We start from the raw sequence: 20055 nt of genomic DNA, 5'->3' as shown, positions 1-20055 counted from the left end.
TTAAAAAAAAAAACAATGTTCCTGATCTTCTTCTGGCCTTGCTCAGAATATATAGTTTTATGACAGCATAGCTTGCTGAGAAATCCTTAATTACAGACGTACTTGGTTGGTGATAGAAAGTAATAGCTATACTGGCTTTAAAGTATTTTAAAAAACAAAATCCCAGACCTCACAGAATGTTACTTTCATGAAGTAAAAATGATGAGGATCATTTGTGAGAGTAATGACATTAATAATAATTACTGACAATTTGCGTTTCTCTACCACTAGGCAGCTATGAAGTGCTTTACAAATGTAGACCCAGGATTTTGTAAGAATTAGCACAAGCAGTAGGAAATTATTATTCTCTCTTCAAAATGGAGAATTTGAGGCACTGAGAAAAAACAAAATGATGATGATAATTATTTCCATAGCACCAAAAATCCCCAATCTCGCAAACATCCACACACATGCTCAACTGAATGCATGCAAGTCGTCACACTGAGCTCATGCAGAAAGTTAAGCTTATGTGTAAGCGTGTGTAGGATCAGAGCTGAAGCGTGCATGCCAATTAACAGTCATAAAAGGAGGCAGCCTGTGCCACATGGAAATTACAGTCTGAGGCAGAGACGACCCGGGCCTTCCGATAGCGTATGTGTATGGGCGGGAAGGGGCAGAGTGAGGGCAGCTGGCTTCAACAGTGTTACTGAGCATGCTCAGTCCATGTGAGCATGCTCAGTACAAATCTGGGGTAGGGGTGGCATATGACCCCGCATCCCACCCCACACGCATCACCTCAGGCCCCAGTCCAGCAGTTGGATCCACACAGTCACCCCTTGTGCCTGTATGCAGCCTCCTTGAAGCCAAGGGTCTACTTGTAGAAATCCAATTACAGCATCAGGGTCTGGTTCTGTAAATACTATCAGATGCAGTAGAAGAAAAATTAAAATAAAGAGTGATGAAAGTAAAATAAAATGGCACAATAATGCAAAAGTGTGTTTGTGGAAAAAGTCAAATATAAATTGCACACAAAAAAACCCTGTATTAAAAAAAATTAAGGTGGCAAAGTCAAGCATTCAAAAGTTAGGAAATGCCAAAATTAAGGCTGCCTGTGCAACCTTAATTCAGCCTGCTTGCATGTATGCATCATGATACATTCTTTAATTACATGTTCACATAACTATTTTTCCCATAGGACCACTGCCTCATTCAGTGCCCAAGATGGACATTGCTCACTGAATGAGCAGTTTATTCCCCTCACTGTTCAGTGTGTGGCCCCAGGCCTTATTTATGCACACTATTCAAACTCTGCTCTGAAGACACAATTATTAATTTCCTCCTGGGCCTTTCTTTGGTGCTCCTCACCACAGCATCTGAGTGCTTCACAAACATTAACACGTTGCAGGGGGTGGTGTTATCCCATTTTACAATTGGGAAACTGAGGCACAAAAAAATTAGGGTCAGAAGTATCTATTAATTTTCAGTGCCAAATCTGACATACCTAGGGAGCTGATTTTTCAGAGTACTTAACATTATATAGCATTTTATATGTTCAAAGCATAGCTCCCATTGACTTCAGTTGTACCTGACAGTGCTCAGCACTTTTGAAAATCAGACCCCAGAGTATCAAGTCAGGCACCCCCAAAAGAGGAATACATAACTAGTGACCTCCCCTGAGAAGTCTGGTTGAAATGACATGCCCAGCATCACCTTGGAACTCTGTGGCAGAAGAAAGGATAGAATTCAGTTCTCCAGGACAGCATTCAGCTGCCTTAACCACAAGACCACCCTTTCTCTTTGTGCAGTCTTCTGCTTCATTCACCACACACCTTCCAATGTCTGCAACAAATGAGACAAGGGCCCTACAGACAACCTCCTTCACTATGTAGCTCTGATTCATCTGCAGAGCATGTCCATTTTGTGCACTGAATGAGGCAAGATCCTGTGGGGAAAAAATAGTATGCGATCATGTAATCAAGAATTGTATCATAATGCACATGCACAAGGGATCCAAGTTAGGATTGAAAAGGCAACCTTAATTCTCACGTATCCTGACTTTTGAGTGCTTGATTTAATAATATTCTTTTAGCATAGTTTTTTGCCTTCAAGTTCCTAGGTTTAAAAAAAAAAGTAAACTGAAAATCAAATAGAAATTCCATCATGTGACATCCTATTGACAGCCACATGGGTCCTCAGCAAGGTTGGAACTTTTAGATACACCACACAGACGTACCACTTGTCCTAGTGGCAATACTAGGTTTTTGTCCTCTGTGTGGACCAGCACTAAAGGGTTATGGGGCATTTTGCCAGTGGGATGCACAGATATTTGCTGACAGAGGAGGAATGGTGATATTCAGGAATCTTGGGTTCCATTCTGGGCTCTTGAGGGAATGTGCTCTAGTGGACACCAACTCTTGTGCCAATTATGCCCCAAGCATGACATCTTTTCTGTTCCTGCCAATCTATCCTGGACCCAGCCCCACTCCCCACAGGGCTAAACAATTATTTTCCACTTCCCTCATTCTCAGAAACAACAGAACTGTTTTGGCTGAAATAATAACAACAATAATAATAATCATAATAATAAATAAAAGAGCCCGAGGCAGACTCTCAACATGGAAAATTTCAGCTCAAATGGTTAAAAATTTGACAAAGTTATAAAAAACTGAAAACTGGATCTTATAACGGGAAGAGTCAGGCAACCGTAATAAATAGGTGTGCTACCACCCCTAGCTATAATAAGCTAAACTGCACAAATAAATCGTAGACATTAGGGAAGAAAAAAGGCATAACAAATCAATTAGTCCCATGTCCCTGCCTATTCAGGATAGGATAATTACTGCAATCTTTAAACAGTGCAAGGCATAACACGAAGCCTAAAAGCGGTGAGTGCACCATTTAGGTGAAATATAATTCATTAAAACAGGCCCTAGTGATAGTTATAAGTATGCCAAGCTGAGGTCCCTTGGGTCCATCTGTTCAATTGTTTTCTAATATAGCATAGAATAGACATACACCATTGTATTTTCTCATACTTTTTAAAAAATGATTATACACTGCACTGGATTGTTAAAAATCCCTTCCACAGCAGACATATGCAATACGTTTAGGGAATGTTTCTTCAGTAATGTCTCAATAACAAAAAATGACTAAGCACATTCCAGCAAATTGCAATGTTTGTAAGTTATAAATTTATCCCATAATCCTTTTAAAGTTCACATCAGCTTGCTGTACCCAGAAGGAGTTAATATACCCACAGTACATTGCAGTCCATAATAATTGGAAGTGATTGGCCAAAGTGCTGAAACCAGGCAGAAATTTGTTGCATTATTCTCTATAAACTACAAGCAGAGCTCATTAATTGAAAAATGAATGTCAACTGGCATTAGCTGGCATCCGTAAACTGAAACGGAGAAATGACCGTGGCACACGCTGTGCTGTAAACAATATATCAGTGAAGCTGCAACAGGTAAAAAAAAACAAAAAAAACTCATGCAAAACCAATCCTAGACTGTTATTGGCAAGCTCCCAAGTCTAGGGTTTTTAATGAGGCTTCTGCATCAAAATAAGTGAAACCACATGGAATTTTAATTGTTTTTATTTTAAATACAAAACACAAGAGCAGTATGGTCTGTAGGAAAGAAAGTACGTACTAACCTACTGCTTTAGTGTAGAGATTGACGTTTTAACATTACTTCATTTCTGTTCTAAATTTATATCTCACGGACAATTTGTATGCCAAACTACATTTGTGCAGAATTTACCTAGAAAATTTAAGTACAGTTCACCCAAACTCTCTGAGATGGAAATCCTTTGGGTAAAGAGGTAAACTCTGATTTGACTTTTCTTTTATGTTGTTAATTAAGCTCCATAAAATGATCATATCATAGAAGACAGAACTTGCATTAGAGATCCCTATTTCCATTTTTGTCTTTGCAACAGCAGTGGAGGAAACACTGTTTTCACTAAACAAGTGTAGCTTAGGCAAAGCTTTCAGCCCTGAAATAGGCTGCAGGTTGCATGTGCCACTCGTGTGAAAAGTGACACTTTGTGAGGCTGGGAGGCCTCAAATTCAAACTACTTTCACTACTGGTATATCAGAAAAATCAATGTAAAACTTTAATTGTTGATTGGGATGTGGGGGAGGGGCGGTATTTCAAGACGCACGTTTTACTGCACTTTCAAATTATTATACTATCAACCAGGGGTGGCCTGAGAAGAAGCCAGAATTTACCAATGTACATTGCCAAAGAGCCACAGTAATATGTCAGCAGCCCCTCATCAGCTCCCCCTTCTACCTCCCCGGCTCCCAGCACCTCCCACCCACCGTCGGCCTCGCCAATCAGCGCCTCCCCCTCCCTCCCCACACCTCCCGATCAGCTGTTTCATGGCATGCAGGAGGCTCTGGGAGGGAGCGAGGGCACGGCAGGCTCAGGGGAGGGCGCAGGAAGGGGTGGAATGGGGGGAAAGGCCTGTGGCAGAGCCAGGGGTTGAGCAGTGAGCACCCCCCCCAGCACATTGGAAAGTTGGCGCCTGTAGAGCTCCAGCCCGAGTCAGTGCCTATACAAGGAGCCGCATATTCACTTCTGAAGAGCCGCATGTGGCTCCGGAGCCACAGGCTGGCCACCCCTGCTATAACCATCATCATTACTTATGTGCATGGCACTTCGTAGCACAAATACAAATAAAGATAGATTCCATGCCCAGAAGGGTTTACCATCTAAGATCCCAATCCTGCAAACAGTTATGCCCATGTTTAAATTTACATGCATGAAGTGGTTGCAGGATCAGGGCCTAAGTTAAAACAAAAGCAGTAGAAGTAGATAAGACAAGGAGGGAAGGGGGTGGGCCTATGGCAAAGTGAGGTCAATAAAATGACATGGGCACAGGGGAGGCTAGAGTATGAGTCTCCAGGGTTACAGTTTTTAAAAGATGTGATATCAATGGTTTGATGCAGTGAGAGTTAGATTTTCCAAGTAAGCCTGAAAAAGTGGGTTTTGAGACGAAAAACAAGACATGGCAGACATTTGTTTTCCCATTAAGAACTCCCTGCAACCCAGCACTTTTCTGATCAACCCTGAAAATAATATGCTTGCACAAGGGCAGTACAGAAATGTTGGTAAGGAAACACATTGCAACCTAATCCAAAAAGTTAAAGATGTGGCTAAAAGGGAATTTGGCAAATTGGGCAGTGACCAAATTGCAAGTAGGAGTAGTGCAGACATAACCCTATAGGAAGAAATTACATGTATTCAGTGTTTGGGTAAACAGGACTCTGTGCTTTATAAGCAACAGTGAAAAATCATCAAAAGCATCTTGGGCTTTTAAAAAAGAATTGTACTTATTGCAAAGAAATAAAATATAAATACTTAATGTATGAATGCCACATCTACCTTTGAATTTAACTTGCACCTGTGTAAATTAGGAGCAACTTAGTTCAAGTCAGTAGAGTTACATTAATGTGAAAGCATCATAAGCACTAACAGATTCAGACTCAGTATCTCAAGCAGCTGGAGAAACTGTACAGTAACCTTACATTTCCTGATATGTATCAGACCTTTTCACAGTATAAAAGGAGCAACATGATAGCATTCCAAAATAACAGCTTTGTTTCTGGGTGGTATGGCCTCTGGCTGCTGTTTGTAGTTAGGAACCAAAGAATTTGCATGCAGTGACACAGTGTTTGCTATAAAAATACAGTAGAACCTCAGAGTTACAAACACCTTGGGAATGGAGGTTGTTTGCAACTCTGAGCAAAATGTTATGGTTGTTTTCAAAAGTTCACAACTGAACATTGACTTAATACAGTTTTGAAACTTTACTATGCAGAAGAAAAATGCTGCTTTTAACCATCTTAATTGAAATGAAACAAGCACAGGAACAGTTTCCTTACCTTGTCAATTTAAAAAAAAAAACGTTCCCTTTTTTTTAGTAGTGTATGGTCAGCATGTGTATTTGTTTTTTTGGTTTTTATTTTTTAATCTCTGTTGCTTCCTGATTGCGTACTTCTGGTTTCAGATGAGGTGCGTGATTGACTGGTCAGTTCCTAACACTGAGGTTCTACTGTACAAGCTATATAACATTCAATAGTGCTGGGGTTTAGTGGGCTGGTAAATGGATATGGAGTCATTCATTTCTAGGTCACTGATTCAACTCCAGATCAGGTAGTAGTAATCATATAATGATCACTCCTAGAAATGGCCCCACACTGGAACTTTAAATCTAGCTCTCTTTAAATTTCTGAAGAAGTTGGATTAGAATCCTTCACTTTCAGTCAGACCTTGTGATTTTACCCTACGCCAGGAATCAGCAACCTCTGGCATGCGGCTCGCCAGGGGTCAGCAACCTCTGGCACGCGACTCGCCAGGGTAAGCACATTGGCGGGCCGGGCCAGTTTGTTTACCTGCCGCGTCAGCAGGTTTGGCCGATCGCGGCTCCCACTGGCCACGGTTCGCTGCTCCCGGCCAATGGAGGCGGCAGGAAGCTGCCGCCAGCACATCCCTCGGCCCGCGCTGCTTCCCGCAGCCCCCATTGGCCTGGAGCAGCGAACCGTTGCCAATGGGAGCTGCGATTGGCCGAACCTGCCGACGCGGCAGGTAAACAAACTGGCCCGGCCCGCCAGGGTGCTTACCCAGGTGAGCCATGTGCCAGAGGTTGCCAACCCCTGCCCTACGCCTACTCCGGTTCTGAACATTGCCTTTCGGCACATTTCTAATCACCACTGGCAGCATTTCAACTGGCTTATGTCAAATGAGTTAGTGGTCTTGATGTAGTTTCCAATGGTCAGATGTCGAAATCATAAAAACCACCATGCCAGCTGATGGCACTCAACAGAATCCTTCTGCATTAGGGCTTTCATTCATGCCAATCGTCGTCTCTAGCCGTCAAGGCCAAGGACAGGAATTGACCAACCTACCCCCTCACTAGATGGGAATGTTTTCAGGTCAGGTTTGAGGTGAGTCATCTGGTATCTGACAGGAGCCCTAAATTCCCTTTAAAATATAACAGATTTGGTGGTTTTGGGAGAAGAGATGGGTGAACCTCATGGGTCCTGAAGTTTCGCAAAGCTGCTAAGTTCTCAAACAAAGAAGCACAGAGCCAAAGCAGTTTTAGCTCCTGGACACTTTCCCTGCAATTTAAACCAGTGCTCCCTCCATATGCGTGTCACACACACACACACACACACACACACACACACACACACACTTCATATGAGGAGAAAGTGAGCACACACTCTAAAGGGTTGTGCACTAGGGAAATATATCCTTCCTACCTTTAAAGGTAGGGCGGCACAAGTGAGTGCCCCTACACTGCATTCTATTTTTTCATTAGACAACTTCTTTGCCCCTCTCTCTGTTCCCCCTCCCCAATTTTCATTCTGCCAGCTCTCTAATCCAGCTTCCACCATCCCTGTTTCTGCTCCTTCCCCCCAACCCCAGTTTCCTAAGCAGAACACCCAACCTATTATTTTCATACCTAGGATGTTTGAAGGGAATTGGAAATTGAGCTAAATGAGTTCACCCATCCCTGCTTCATGTCAGAGACGAACTTATTGTAGAGTGTTACCACCAAGAACATTAGAGTAAGCACATGCTGTGGCATCTATAGACAACCAGATGGAAGAGACACAATAAGCAGACAGCTTCTGTGAATAATGAGTGTTGGGCTTGCAACTTGCCATGCACTGTGCTGAAAATTAAAACACGCAGACTTCCTTGCAGCTTGGTGGCTCACCCTGTTTTAAAACTCTTGACAAGGAGCCAATAACCTTTTTCATAGATGAAAACCTTGTCCAGTGGATCATGACCTGAGATATATTGAGTGATAAGAATGGTGGGGGCATATTCATCCCTGGTTTAACTCTGTTGATGTCACTAGCATGACTAACTCAGTGTGGCCAGCTCTTGTGATTTTATTGTAAGTCTCAAGATAATGACTGTTGTTCTTAAAGCCCCAGCTTTTGAAGGCCAGTGCTCACATGAGACACAGCTTTCTTTTAAAACAAAAGGTTTCTAGCACTCATGGCTGCGGAGGAAAGCCTGTAACGGTGACCCAAGTGCACCCTCTATGTTCAGAAACCAGAAGGCAAACAAAATGTAATTAAGCATTTATTATTTTTTAAAGTCTCCTGGGGGGTGGGGCTGACCAGTGTTTTTTTCAGTGCTTGGAGTTGGCAATACTACTAACTCCATTGCCATCAGTGGAGTTACACCAGGGATGCTTTTGGCCCAGCATTTGTATAAGACAGGTCTACGATTCTTTTCCTTGCAATGTGTTATTTGATATGATTTGCTGTTCTTTGGGGGACCAAAAGAAGTGGGTTTTCTTTTAAAAAATATCACTTTATTATAAAAAAAATTGATATTTACAGATTTTTTCCCCCATCTTTTGTTATAATTTTTAGGTGCTTCCGAGCTGGGCCCATTTTCAGATCCCAGGCAGTTCACAAGCATTTCATCCCTCACTGAGAGCCGCTTCTCCAACCCACGAATGCACTATCCAGCTACCTTTACCTATACACCGCCAGTCACCTCAGGCATGTCACTGGGTATGTCAGCAACCACTCACTACCACACCTACTTACCACCGCCCTATCCAGGCTCTTCCCAAAACCAAAGTGGACCATTCCAGACCAGCAGCACTCCATATCTCTACTATGGCACTTCATCAGGATCATACCAGTTCCCCATGGTGCCGGGAGGAGACCGCTCCCCTTCCAGAATGCTTCCTCCCTGCACCACCACATCAAACGGCAGCACACTATTAAATCCTAACTTGCCTAACCAGAATGACGGTGTGGAGGCTGATGGAAGCCACAGCAGCTCCCCAACTGTTTTGAATTCTAGTGGCAGAATGGATGAGTCCGTTTGGAGGCCATATTGAAATTTTCTCTGCGCAGCCCAATCTCCGTGAGCCAAAAACAAATGGTCGACAAACTACAAAGTGCCTGTTTTTTAAATAGATTTTACTGATATGTGCAACTATTTAGATGAGATGGTAATGGCCATAAATAACGCAAGAGTGACCAACCAAGCACAATCCATGTTTCAGATTATGTGGATCAAAGCACATATTTTTCTTGGAAACATTTTACACCTTGTTTTATATTTAAAATGTACTTTTTACACACAAAAATAACCCAATTTTTTTTTGGTCTAGACTGTTGTCATAAATAGTGAGTTCGTTTGCCAATAAGGAGAAAACGGACTCCCCAGTTATCAGGAAAAACATGGCGAAGCAAGGCAAAGGTTGCGCTCCATTTTATTTTTTAAAAACCTTGAGCTCCAGATACAGTTGCAATCATACAATGTACGGGACCCTGTTCACTCACATAGTGCAATTCAACTGGCTTGTAGTGGTGCACATGAAAGGGAAAGCACAGATCAAGTTGCTTCCATTTTGCGATAATACATTCAGATCATGGTAGATGTTCAAAATTTCTATCCAAGCCTTGTTGCACATAAAAGTTGGAACTTTTCGGTTCATTACTTTTTTTTCTTTTTGGTACTTAAAGAGAGCCTTCAAGGTACCAATCTCAATAGACAATCTTGGGGTTTCCTCTTTGTTTTTCCTATAATTATTTTTGCCTTTGTCCAATTAACCAAAAATAAACCCCAACCCTCCAAAATTAAAGCAAAATCTTATTACTTATGCAAAAAATAAAAATGGCAATATATGATACTCAAGCCAAAATGGTATAGGTAGTACTTGTGTTTGGCTGGGTTTTTTTTTCTTTTTAAATTATAAATGTGTGAAATTTGAAATTATTTGCTAACATAAATCATATAACTTTAAAGAAATATTTATAATTATTTAATGACATTTGGACCCTTTAAACGTCTCTTAATGTAATGCTTTGTTGACTTCGGTCTCTAAAAGTGGGTTGTTTTTTAAAAAAATAATTAAATTTCTTCAGGGGTGTGAACCTCAGACCGGTACCTGAACTCTGAAAAACAGTTCCAGTGTGAACTGGTTACAATGTGATTAACCCTCTCCCCAAACCAAAATGCATCCGTATCAAATTATTTTGGATGTATCTTTTTAAAAAAATAACCTATGAAGGAAATATTGTGTTTAAAATGTTATTAGCTATCTAGTTGCCTTCAGCACAGTCTTGCCTTTTAATCAGTAATAACTGAGCTGGTTGAAAAACAGGAAGGAAAAATGAGTGCTTCCCCCTAGATTTTCCTTTCTCCTTGTTTTTTCATCAGCATTTGAAAAATGTTAAATTCAAAACATTGTCAAATTTGACAATGTGTTTCTAATTTTGAAGCCTTGACAAAAATTTTGTCAGCCTCTCAAAATTCATAAAAATTTCAACTAACAATTGCTCAGAAATGGGAGACGGAGAAATTGTGATTAATGTTTCTTTCATGGAAATTTCAACCAGCTGTATATAATAATTAGGTTTATGAAACAAAACCAATAGTATTTAGCCTCTTGTTGTGATTTAGTCACAATTCACTAGCATCAAATGCTAGAGCAATGAGGATTCTTTTTTGTTTACTTTTTAATAGATATGGCAGTTGTCATATTGCAGAGACAAGCACAAGGGAATAACTGCTCTGCAGACCAATGCTCTGCCAGTCCGGTGTTCAGCAATAGTCAGATCTTCAAACGTAATACTTAAGATGCAAGTCACCTTAAAGCCGACTCCTGGCTATTAAACATGGTACACTAATACAGGGATATGAAATTGCACCTGATACCCTTAATCAACATGTCTGCTACCAAACTGTAAACAGAGGCACCCAAATTTTGCAGACCAAGGCCTGCATTGGCAAGTTCTCAGGAGTCTGATCCTGATACAAACCCCACTGAAGTTAGTGGGAATCTTTCCATTGATTTCAATGGGTTTTTGGATCAGGCTTCCACTGTACATATTAACCTCCGATTCAGCAGTCCATCCATATTCAGCAAAACACTTATGCACGTGCTTAACTTTAGGCACATGCTTAATTCCCATTGTCTTCGTTGGGACTTGAGAACACGCTTAAGTGTTTTGCTGAATCAGGGCCATAGAGTGGATCAGATTGCAGCCACCCTGGCTTTTAACAAGAAGTGCAGCCTGCCTAGGATTCATGCTCCCAGCATGCAGTGCTCTCTGTTGACCCAGCTAGCCTTAATTGCATCCAGTAACCAGTATTCTCCATGGGCTGCAACTCTGTTGAAAATGAGGATGTAACCCTCACACTAAATACATGGCGAACAGTCATCCAGTATAATAATTTATTTGGACAATATAGACATTATCATCAGTCAATGGTTTAGCCACTCAGCTACAGAGATTACCATGGTACATTCCTCACAATTTGGTGTGATTACTTGCTCTTAAAAAAAAAAAGTCTTTGCCTTCTAAAGGTTGTATACTAAGTATGCTTAAATAAGTAAGACACTTTTCTAATACTTAGTTTTCCTTCAAAGATGGAAGCTGTAATTGATTCTATTTATTGTTTGTGGTAGCTTGAAGCATACCACTGTCCATTTATTTGTAACTGTAAAATACGTTTGCTAATTTCAGCAGCACTTAAAAAGCCAGTGTCTGGTTACACATTTCAGTTTTGTGTTTTGTTTAGTAAGCAAAAAAAAAAATGTACTGCCAGTGCAAGCTGTTTCCTATTTAATAAAAGGTACTATATTTGTACATTATTTGTTATTGCTGAGAAGGGCTTTTTAAAGATTTACTGTATGCATATTAAGTAATTTTTTAGGGATGCTTTTGTGTTGAAATGTTGTTAGAGTGGCTGCAGGCAGCAACCCAGAAATTTTTTTCTCCTTAAAGATTTTGTTGTACAATTCAAGCACTTCATTTTATATCTGGATAAATCCATCATAGACCTGATTTCTGTTTTGCTCAGTACCTACATAACTCTGTGTCACCCCCATTGTTCAACTGACAGACTTGCAAATAGCTTAAGCATGCAATTATGCAATGCAAAATGTGTGGCTAATTTGTTGCACTTGCGCTGTGGCAGACCATGTCGATCAGGGGTGGGGGTGGGGCTCATGCTACTGCGCTAAAAATAGATGCATAGACATTGCAGTTGGGCCCTAAAGCCCATTCTCCTCTCTAGGCTTCAGAGCCTGAGCTGCAGCTTAAGCTGCAACTTCAAAGCACTGTCTACATAGCTATTTTAAGCACAAGTATCATGAGCCCCCCAGTCTAGAGTCTGTTGACCAGGGTTGGGTGGTCTGCTGCCATGGCTTATGTGGATATGCCCTCAGCTCCCAGGATCACACAGGCAAATGGTTTATTTTGCCCATGTGAGCAGGCAAATACTAAGAAGGAGACATCCAAAGCACCCAAAGATTTAGGAGCACAAGCCCCATGGACTTTTAATAGAATGCGTGCTCCTATATCCCTTTGGCACTTTTGAAAAATCTCTTCCTATATTTGCACAGGTGATTGGGGGTAACTGCACAAACATGTCAGTGCACAATTGCATGTCTGAGCTTTTGGAAAATACTTCCAAGTGCATTTGGAAATGTCCTTGATTCAGGATTTCAGGAAAAAGTTATGTTATGGAATTAATCTTAGAGTGTCATTTACATTATGATTATTATGAGGATTATTTCCTCAGAGGTACAAGAGCCCTTTTCCTTTGGGGAGTGGAAGTGTTGGTGCAGTTCATGGATTTAGAAAGAAAGAAATGCCTTTGTTAATCTCCAGCTCTCTCAGATTCTACCAAAGATGTACTTACATCAGAACAGGTATGATGTCCTTTATACAAAATAGAGCGGTAAATCCAGCCCTCCGTACTCATATAAGTAGGCCTACTGAAGTCAATGGGACCACATGTATGAACCGAGTTGGATTTGACCTAAAATGTCATTAGAGTGGTATTTATGGATTCTTTTACCAGACCAGCTGCTGTGTACTTCTTAGTCTTGAACTTCCTGCCAGCAGTCCCCCAGCAAAGATTTATCAGTCTCAACAGGTGCCATTTTGAGTGGGGAAACTTTTGCACTGTCATACTTATCGGAATACGGCTCTGCCTTGGTTACTGGAGCCTGCCATGCAATCCAGGTGATACGATGTGCCAGGATTCAGACAGACAACAAGCCATGAACTAAAGCAATAATTATAACCTGTACCAGCCATGAGTTCAAGATCAAAGAAGCTCGATTCTCTGAACCCCTGAATTTCTTACTGTTTTTTAATATAATGCATTTCATTTTAACATTTTCTGAGAACTTTTTTAGATGTTTGTTTACTTCCACGTTTACAGATAACTTTGCTTTTTTTTTTTTTTAAATGCAGTACTTTTAAGTATATCAGCCAAAACCATACTTTTACAGTAACTTTGTTTTAGGTAATACAAGTGACATTCGTTGTTGTTGTTGTTAAACATGTTTTACCAGTCTTGAATTTCTGCTGGAACAAAACATTTGTAGCATTTCTTGTAAATACAAGCTTTAATTTTTTTATTTTTTCAAATACCATTGCCCGAGATTTGCTTTTCATGCACATATTGTACAAACACATTCTGCTTTGTGCCACAGACAGCGATTGTGGATGAGTTTACTTTAAGTTCAAAGGGACTATTTGTATTGTATGTTGCAACTGTAAATTGAATTGTTTGGCATTTTCTCATGATTGTAATATTAATTTGAAGTTTGAATTTCATTTTCAATAAAAATGGCTTTTTTTTGGTTAATGTTCTTCATTGCTTCTTCTCCTCTGCTGTCTCTTTAATTATCCAAGCCACACCCCTAAACAGTCAAGGACTGGATAGAGCTAATATACCATGGGCTACTATACCAAAATTTTTCATCGGTTGTTTCTTCATTTTCTGCAATGTTTAAGTTTTCATCTAAACATCAAGATAAGTTTCCAGTCTGGATGGCTGCAAAGAAAACCTTCCAGATCTGAACCCCCACCCGAAATACTGCTTTCTTCCTGAGTTTACAGCCAAACTACTTTAAAGAGAATTTTTCAGAGGGATGTGAACAGCCCCGTTCACTTTAATGGAGTGATAACTCTGAAACCTAATGGTGAATTTTAACAGAAACAGCCAGTTCATGAGGCATTGTAAGCAGAGTTTAGGATTTTGGGGAGACCTTGAGTAGATTTCAGCATTCTTGCTTCTACCTGACTGACCCCCAGGGCCGGCTCCAGGCACCAGCTCAGCAAGCAGGTGCTTGGAGCAGCCAAGGGGAAGGGGCGGCATGTCAGGCTCTTCGGCGGCGGGTCCCTTAGTCCCTCTCAGAGGGAAGGACCTGCAGCCGAATTGCTGCCGAAGAAGAAAGCAGCGCGGTAGAGCTGCCGCCGATCACGGCTTTTTTAATTTTTTTTTTTTTTTGCTGCTTGGGGCGGCAAAAACCCTAGAGCCGGCCCTGCTGACCCCTGCTCCTGGTCAGATTGTGGGGAAGAGACCTGGGAGAAGTTAACTTCCTCCTCTCCCCATGGCAGCGGCAGCAGGAGCTCAGCCTGGTGTGTGAGCTGGTCAGTTGCCACAGGAGCATGTGGAGGAATAGAGTGAATAGCTGTTTGCATTGCTTGTGTCTGAGAGTATCCCTGGTAGAGCATTCCCACAAATGCCTTAGCCTCATGGTATCAGTTTGCATGATTTTTTTTACCTTGTGAATAGAAAACTACTTTGCATATATAGCAGCTCTTAGGTGTGGGTCTGAGACAGGAGTAATGTATCTGCTGCCTGCAGCTGAAGGCATATGGATAGGAGTTAATAGCTCTTTTCCTTTCCATCAGTTCGACTGCATCTCTAGTAACAAAGGGCAAAAAAGTAGAGGTGAGGTTTTGATGTATTGTACTTTACTCAGGATTGAGGATCCAGTGATAACACCAAACGATCACTTCTCTAGAAGCCCCATCAGTTTCTGTGAAATATAGTTAAAGCAATTAGGTCTCTGCCCTTTGTAGTGATGAAGATAACCTTCCTGACATGAACCAAATCAGTGCTTCCAAAGAGAAACAAAAAGGCCAGGGAGATGTGATAGGCACCACCCGTCTCAAGAAATCTTTAATGCTGAAGTCTAATGATGAAAATGTAAATGGCAATTTAATAGCTATTTAATAGCTACTTGTTTTAATACAAACATCCAGTCCCTCAGATTGTGGGTGAAGACAGTACCAGTTTGGCCTCGACTTTAGGAAAACTTTGCCTGGGAAGCAAGAACCACCAGCATGTTGGCAACATACTTCATTCTCTAGTGTATCAATATATTCCAAGTCTTATTGTTAATGAGTTTGGTAAGCGCTTATACCATAAACTATAAAAATCATTAGTGCATAGACCTCTTGGTCAATCAGAGAACAGGGATGGCTGCAGTCACCGATTCATAACTGCAGTCATTTTCAGTAATCGTAGAGCATGCAACTCTGCACGCTGATTTGCCGCTGCCCTGAGAACTCATCATTCACATGCCCTCAGCAAACAGGGCTGCCTCAACTTTTTGTTTTGTTTAGTATCCAAGAGAAGACAAATGTAAAACAGAGCATTCCAATAAATGAGTGGAGGGATTTTCAAAAGCACACAAACGCTATGGCCTTTAGCCTCAGACTCCAGACCAGATTTTGGTTATAACCTCAGAGAGGAAGCACCCTTGTATCTTATCTGCTCCAGTCTGATCTCAGACCAGTTCCACTTCATGCCTTTTCCCCTGATTGACACAGGTCTGAGAACACAGGCAAGCCCACCAAACAAAAAGGGACACTTGTACTTTCAGGGTGTGCAAACGTAAGGGAAGGGGAAAATATCAGAGTATTTCAAGCTGATCTACAGCACATCAGCAGTTTGTTTTGCATAAGAAATAGTTTCTTTCTAATTGGATGATGAGCATGCAGGTGAGCTTCATAGATAGCTGAAGGAACAAAGGGATTTGAACTGAAAGCTCATGCGCTTTCCTAGAAGAAAACATAGGAATTACCAGACTGGATCAGACCAGTGGCCCATTTAGATCAGTATTCAGTCTCCGACAGTGGCCAAAGGTGCAAGAACCCCACAATAGGCAGATGTGAGATAATCTGCCCCACAAAAGTCTCATTCTAATTCCTAGTAGTTAGAGACCATCTTAAACCCTGAAGCATGATCATTGGTGCTGGAACTAGGGGTGCTGGGGGTGCTGCTGCACCCCTTGGCTTGAAATGGTTTCCATTATATATAGGGTTCATAGTTTGTTTCAACAGCTCCCAGCACCCCCATTATAAAAATTGTTCCAGCATCCCTGAGCATGAGGTTTTTATCTCTTCTAAAACTTTGTTTGCATTAATTGTTAAATCTCTGGACATTTTTATTATCCATATTAACAACTTAGCCTCAACACCATCATGTGGCAGCAAGTTCCACAGTATAATTCTGCACTGAATGAAAAAGTATTTCCTTTTATCCATTTTGAATTTGCTATCTTTCAATTTCATTTACTATCCCATTGTTCTTCTGCTGTGAGAGGGAGAACAGAAGCTCTAAATCTACTTTCTCAGTATCCTAAACAAGCTCTTTGGGACAGCATCTGTCTTTATGTTCAACACTGAGCTCGCTGTTAACATCAAACAGACAATAAATTATAAAATGTTTTTACAAGAGGAGAGAAGATGGAGTCCTATATTCAAGCAGCTGATATGCAGATTTTGGTCAAATTCTGCAAGCTTCTAAGCACTAGATCTAGGCAATTAGTGGGGAAATTATTCAAATGTTTTTGGGTGGAGTTCACCCCTGGGCAGAGTGTTGGTACTATTTAAAGCGTAGGACTGAACTGGTATACAATCAGGGAATAGAAAAAATGCCATGTGAGTCAAGTAACCAGCTGTACTGCTCATATAGCCAAACTTGAATTCATTCTTATAGGGAACAGTTTGAGAAGAACGCAGAGGCTGAAATTTGTTTGTAAAAAGTATGTTGGGCAATTTCAAATAACAAGCAAATGTATTAAAAACTTGCGAGCTGTTCACAGACGATTTGTGAATAGAGGCTGAGTCCGGGAGATAAAGGGGTTTGCATGAATAGTTTGAGCAGCTCAACTCAGCACCCTAAGGAAACAGCCCGTAGCATATCATGAACTAAGAGCGAAAAACGACATGAAAGAAATAGAGAATACAAGGTTCACTCTTATTGGTACACGATTACTATACATCTCTCTCCATGGCTGTAGTATCTGAACAGGACTTATCTCCAAAACACCACTATCTCTCTGTAGCACGGCCCCCATTTACTGTGGTATCTGAGCTCCTCACAATCGTTCATTTATCGATCTTCACAGCACCCTCTATAAACAGTGAGTTCTTATCCCTATTTAACAGATAGGTGCAGAGAGCTTAATGCCTAAATTCTCGTTGACTGCATCAACTTTTGGGTGCCTAAATTGAGTCATCTTAAAAGGGTCTGATTTTCAGAGGCCATGTGGCTCAGATCTTTAAAAAAAAAAAAAACAACAACTGTTCCTTCCATTTGGGCATCCAACTCCTCCCTCACCCTCCAAACCAGCACTAAAAAAATCACTAGCCACTTGCAAATTTAAGGTTAAATGACTTGCCTCCAAAACATCTTTCTCTGGGTTGCTAATGATCCCCTACATAACCTAAGTTTCCCCAAATGTAAAATAGAGAGATGAATACTTCTTTACTTTGCGGGGTTATTTGAGGATTAGTTAATATTTACTGAGTGCTTCAACCGTGCTATTTGTTATTTTAATTTCCATTTTTATTACAAGTTTGGTGTTTGGGTCTAAGCCACTGGCCAGTATCTCTTTAAACAGCGTGTTTCTAAACCACACAGTTACAGAAAGTTAACCCAGTTTGCAAGTTGCTGAGCAGGCCAATAACAATGCAGACGTAAGGCCAAATACTGCTCTGTCAACAGATTCACCCTGGATTTACAAAGATATAGCTAAGAGCAGGATACAATTTGATCTGCACGTAACATAATTTTCAGCCTCTCCTTTTCAAATAGAAAGAATCATTAAGATATAGCGTAAACGTTGATAGAATAACCCAACATTTGAAAGAAAAAATGGCAAAGTTTAAATGTGACATTATGTAGCAAGTTGTCAGGATTTCTATGGTTAACCGGGCTGGATTCTGATAGTCATTACATCAGTGTACGTCAGCAGGAACTCAGCTGACATTACTCAATAGCTTAATGCTTTATCACTCCATCAGATTTTTTTACGCAGAATTTTTCTTTGACTTCAACGGTGACTTCTTAAAAATTGATGGCACCATATGGCCATTTGGGGGCCAGATTCTCACAGGCACAGAGAAGTAAGGTGCCCAAATTCCATAGAAATTCAATGGGAATTGGGTGCTAAACTCACTTTGAAATTGTCCCCCGTCATTTTTATTCCTACAGACTCTGGCATTTGTGCACTTAAACATACACACACTGGAGCATAAATACTGATGTTTACATTTGCCTTTCTGCAGTTGTTCAAAAATAAACAACGCCCACCCCCCACCAAAAATAAAAAACAAGTCCTTGGTAGCTTGAGCTCATCCTACTGCATCAAACTGCTCCGAGATAAACTCTGCAGCTTCTCCCAAAAAAGAGAATGATCCTGATCCAGAATGCTAGGAAATCAGGAGCACAATGCAAGTGAAGGAAATGTCAGGGAATAAGAAAGGCAAGCACTGGGCTCTATTCATTGAGGAAGAAGTGGAAAGAAAGAATAATTCAAGCAGGTCTCTGGAATCTTGAATAATCTTTGCCGTTTTATTGACAGTGGTGCTGTTCTCCTAACAGAGCAGGATGTTCTCATTTTTTTAACACTAGCCAGACCAGATGCTAAATTCTATCCTGCAACACACTGGCTAAGTGAGAAGGGGAACAGCTGATTTCTGTTAAGATGAACACCAGGAGAATAAGCCAAGAAGCATGAGAAATCTTCCAGAGGTCTTTGCTTTGCAAACCCCTGTTTGGCAGCAAGATCACAGAATCTGGACTGAAAATCCAGTTCGTACTTCTGCTTCCATCCCTGTTCAAACCAGTTGCTGTGTGCGTTACATGACTCTCCATGCCTTTCAGGATTTTTGGCACAGCATAGAGTCACTGGCTTGAATTTTCCCCTATAGTTTAAAGGTCTTAAAAACCCATGGCCCCTTGGCTTTTATGGGACTGTACAAAATACCAGTTAACGTGGAATTTATATGACTTATTCCTTGCCATAGAAAAGAGTAAAATCCTGAACTGAAGCCAGCGATTTAAAACAGCATCTTTGAGCTATTCTTATTTGTTTCCCCTCTCCTGCCCCCTTTGTTTTTCTTAGTCTATTATATTTATCTGCTTATTATGTTGCAGTAGAGTAATTCTAATAGATGGAAGAAGGATAGTCTTCTGGTTAAGAAGGAAGCCTGGATGTCACGAGACATGGTCAATTCCCAGCTCTTTGACAGACTCTCTGGAAGACCTTGTGTGTCATTTAACTTTGCTGTACTTCAGGTCCCTCATCTGCATCACTGATACCACGATACCTACCTGGCAGGAGTGTGGGGGGATGGCAGTAAAACCATTGACGTTTGCAATGAGCTTTCACATGCTTGGATGGAAGGTGCTAGAGAAGTGCAGAATATTGTTCCTGAGCAGGGTTACATCATATGTTCTACTACTATGGTTTGACACCCTGACCAGGAGAAAAAGCTGACGTAGGTTACAGTGCCTCACAATTACGTGTTTCATCTCTGAGTGATGTTCACAGATGACAGCTCTGGTGGATTAATGATCTTTGTGACATGATGGAAAGATTGCATCTGATTTTTAGAACTGCAGACTCCTAACTGCATCCATACAAATGGGCATGCTGAATTTATGCACCCATTTACCATGACTGCATGAGCACACAGTTTTGCATGTGCAATCCTAAAGCAGCCCTTAGATTACCTTACTTAGTGCTGGGGACCACACTGGCCTCCCAATTACCTCAGGATCAGGGGAACATGCAGGTGATGTAAAGCCACTTTTGCCTCCCCTTAAGCCATGTGCGCATTTGGCTGTACCCAAGGATCAGGGCCCATATATTAAAAATATGTATGTAGATACTCATACAGCACCTGTTACTGAATTCTCCAAGTGCCATTTAGCCAGAAGCTAAATATGAGTCAATAACATAACACTGTTGCAAAAAAGC

General features: G+C 41.0%; 1 protein-coding gene and 1 long non-coding RNA gene across 6 annotated transcripts in view; one reads left to right on the top strand and one right to left on the bottom strand.

The window, feature by feature from the left end:
• The window catches only part of LOC120400659, a 73025-nt gene that overhangs the window by 6570 nt on the left and 46400 nt on the right, over positions 1-20055 (bottom strand). The gene's annotated exons all lie outside the window — the stretch shown is intronic.
• RUNX2 (RUNX family transcription factor 2) overlaps positions 1-20055 on the top strand; it is a 232972-nt gene that overhangs the window by 184308 nt on the left and 28609 nt on the right. For 3 of the 5 annotated variants that reach the window (XM_039529524.1, XM_039529522.1, XM_039529523.1), the window contains one exon: positions 8384-13637. The exons of 1 other annotated variant lie outside the window; for it this stretch is intronic. In XM_039529524.1, coding sequence (XP_039385458.1) covers positions 8384-8862 — 479 coding nt within the window. In that variant the 3' untranslated portion in view covers positions 8863-13637. Of the gene's footprint in view, positions 1-8383; positions 13638-20055 lie in introns of those variants that run through there. One more of the 5 variants, XR_005595948.1, reaches the window with a different exon arrangement.

Source organism: Mauremys reevesii, linkage group 3, assembly GCF_016161935.1.
Source record: "Mauremys reevesii isolate NIE-2019 linkage group 3, ASM1616193v1, whole genome shotgun sequence".
In the NCBI taxonomy this organism is placed as follows: Eukaryota; Metazoa; Chordata; order Testudines; family Geoemydidae; genus Mauremys; species Mauremys reevesii.
This window is presented reverse-complemented; position numbering and strand designations above follow the sequence as displayed.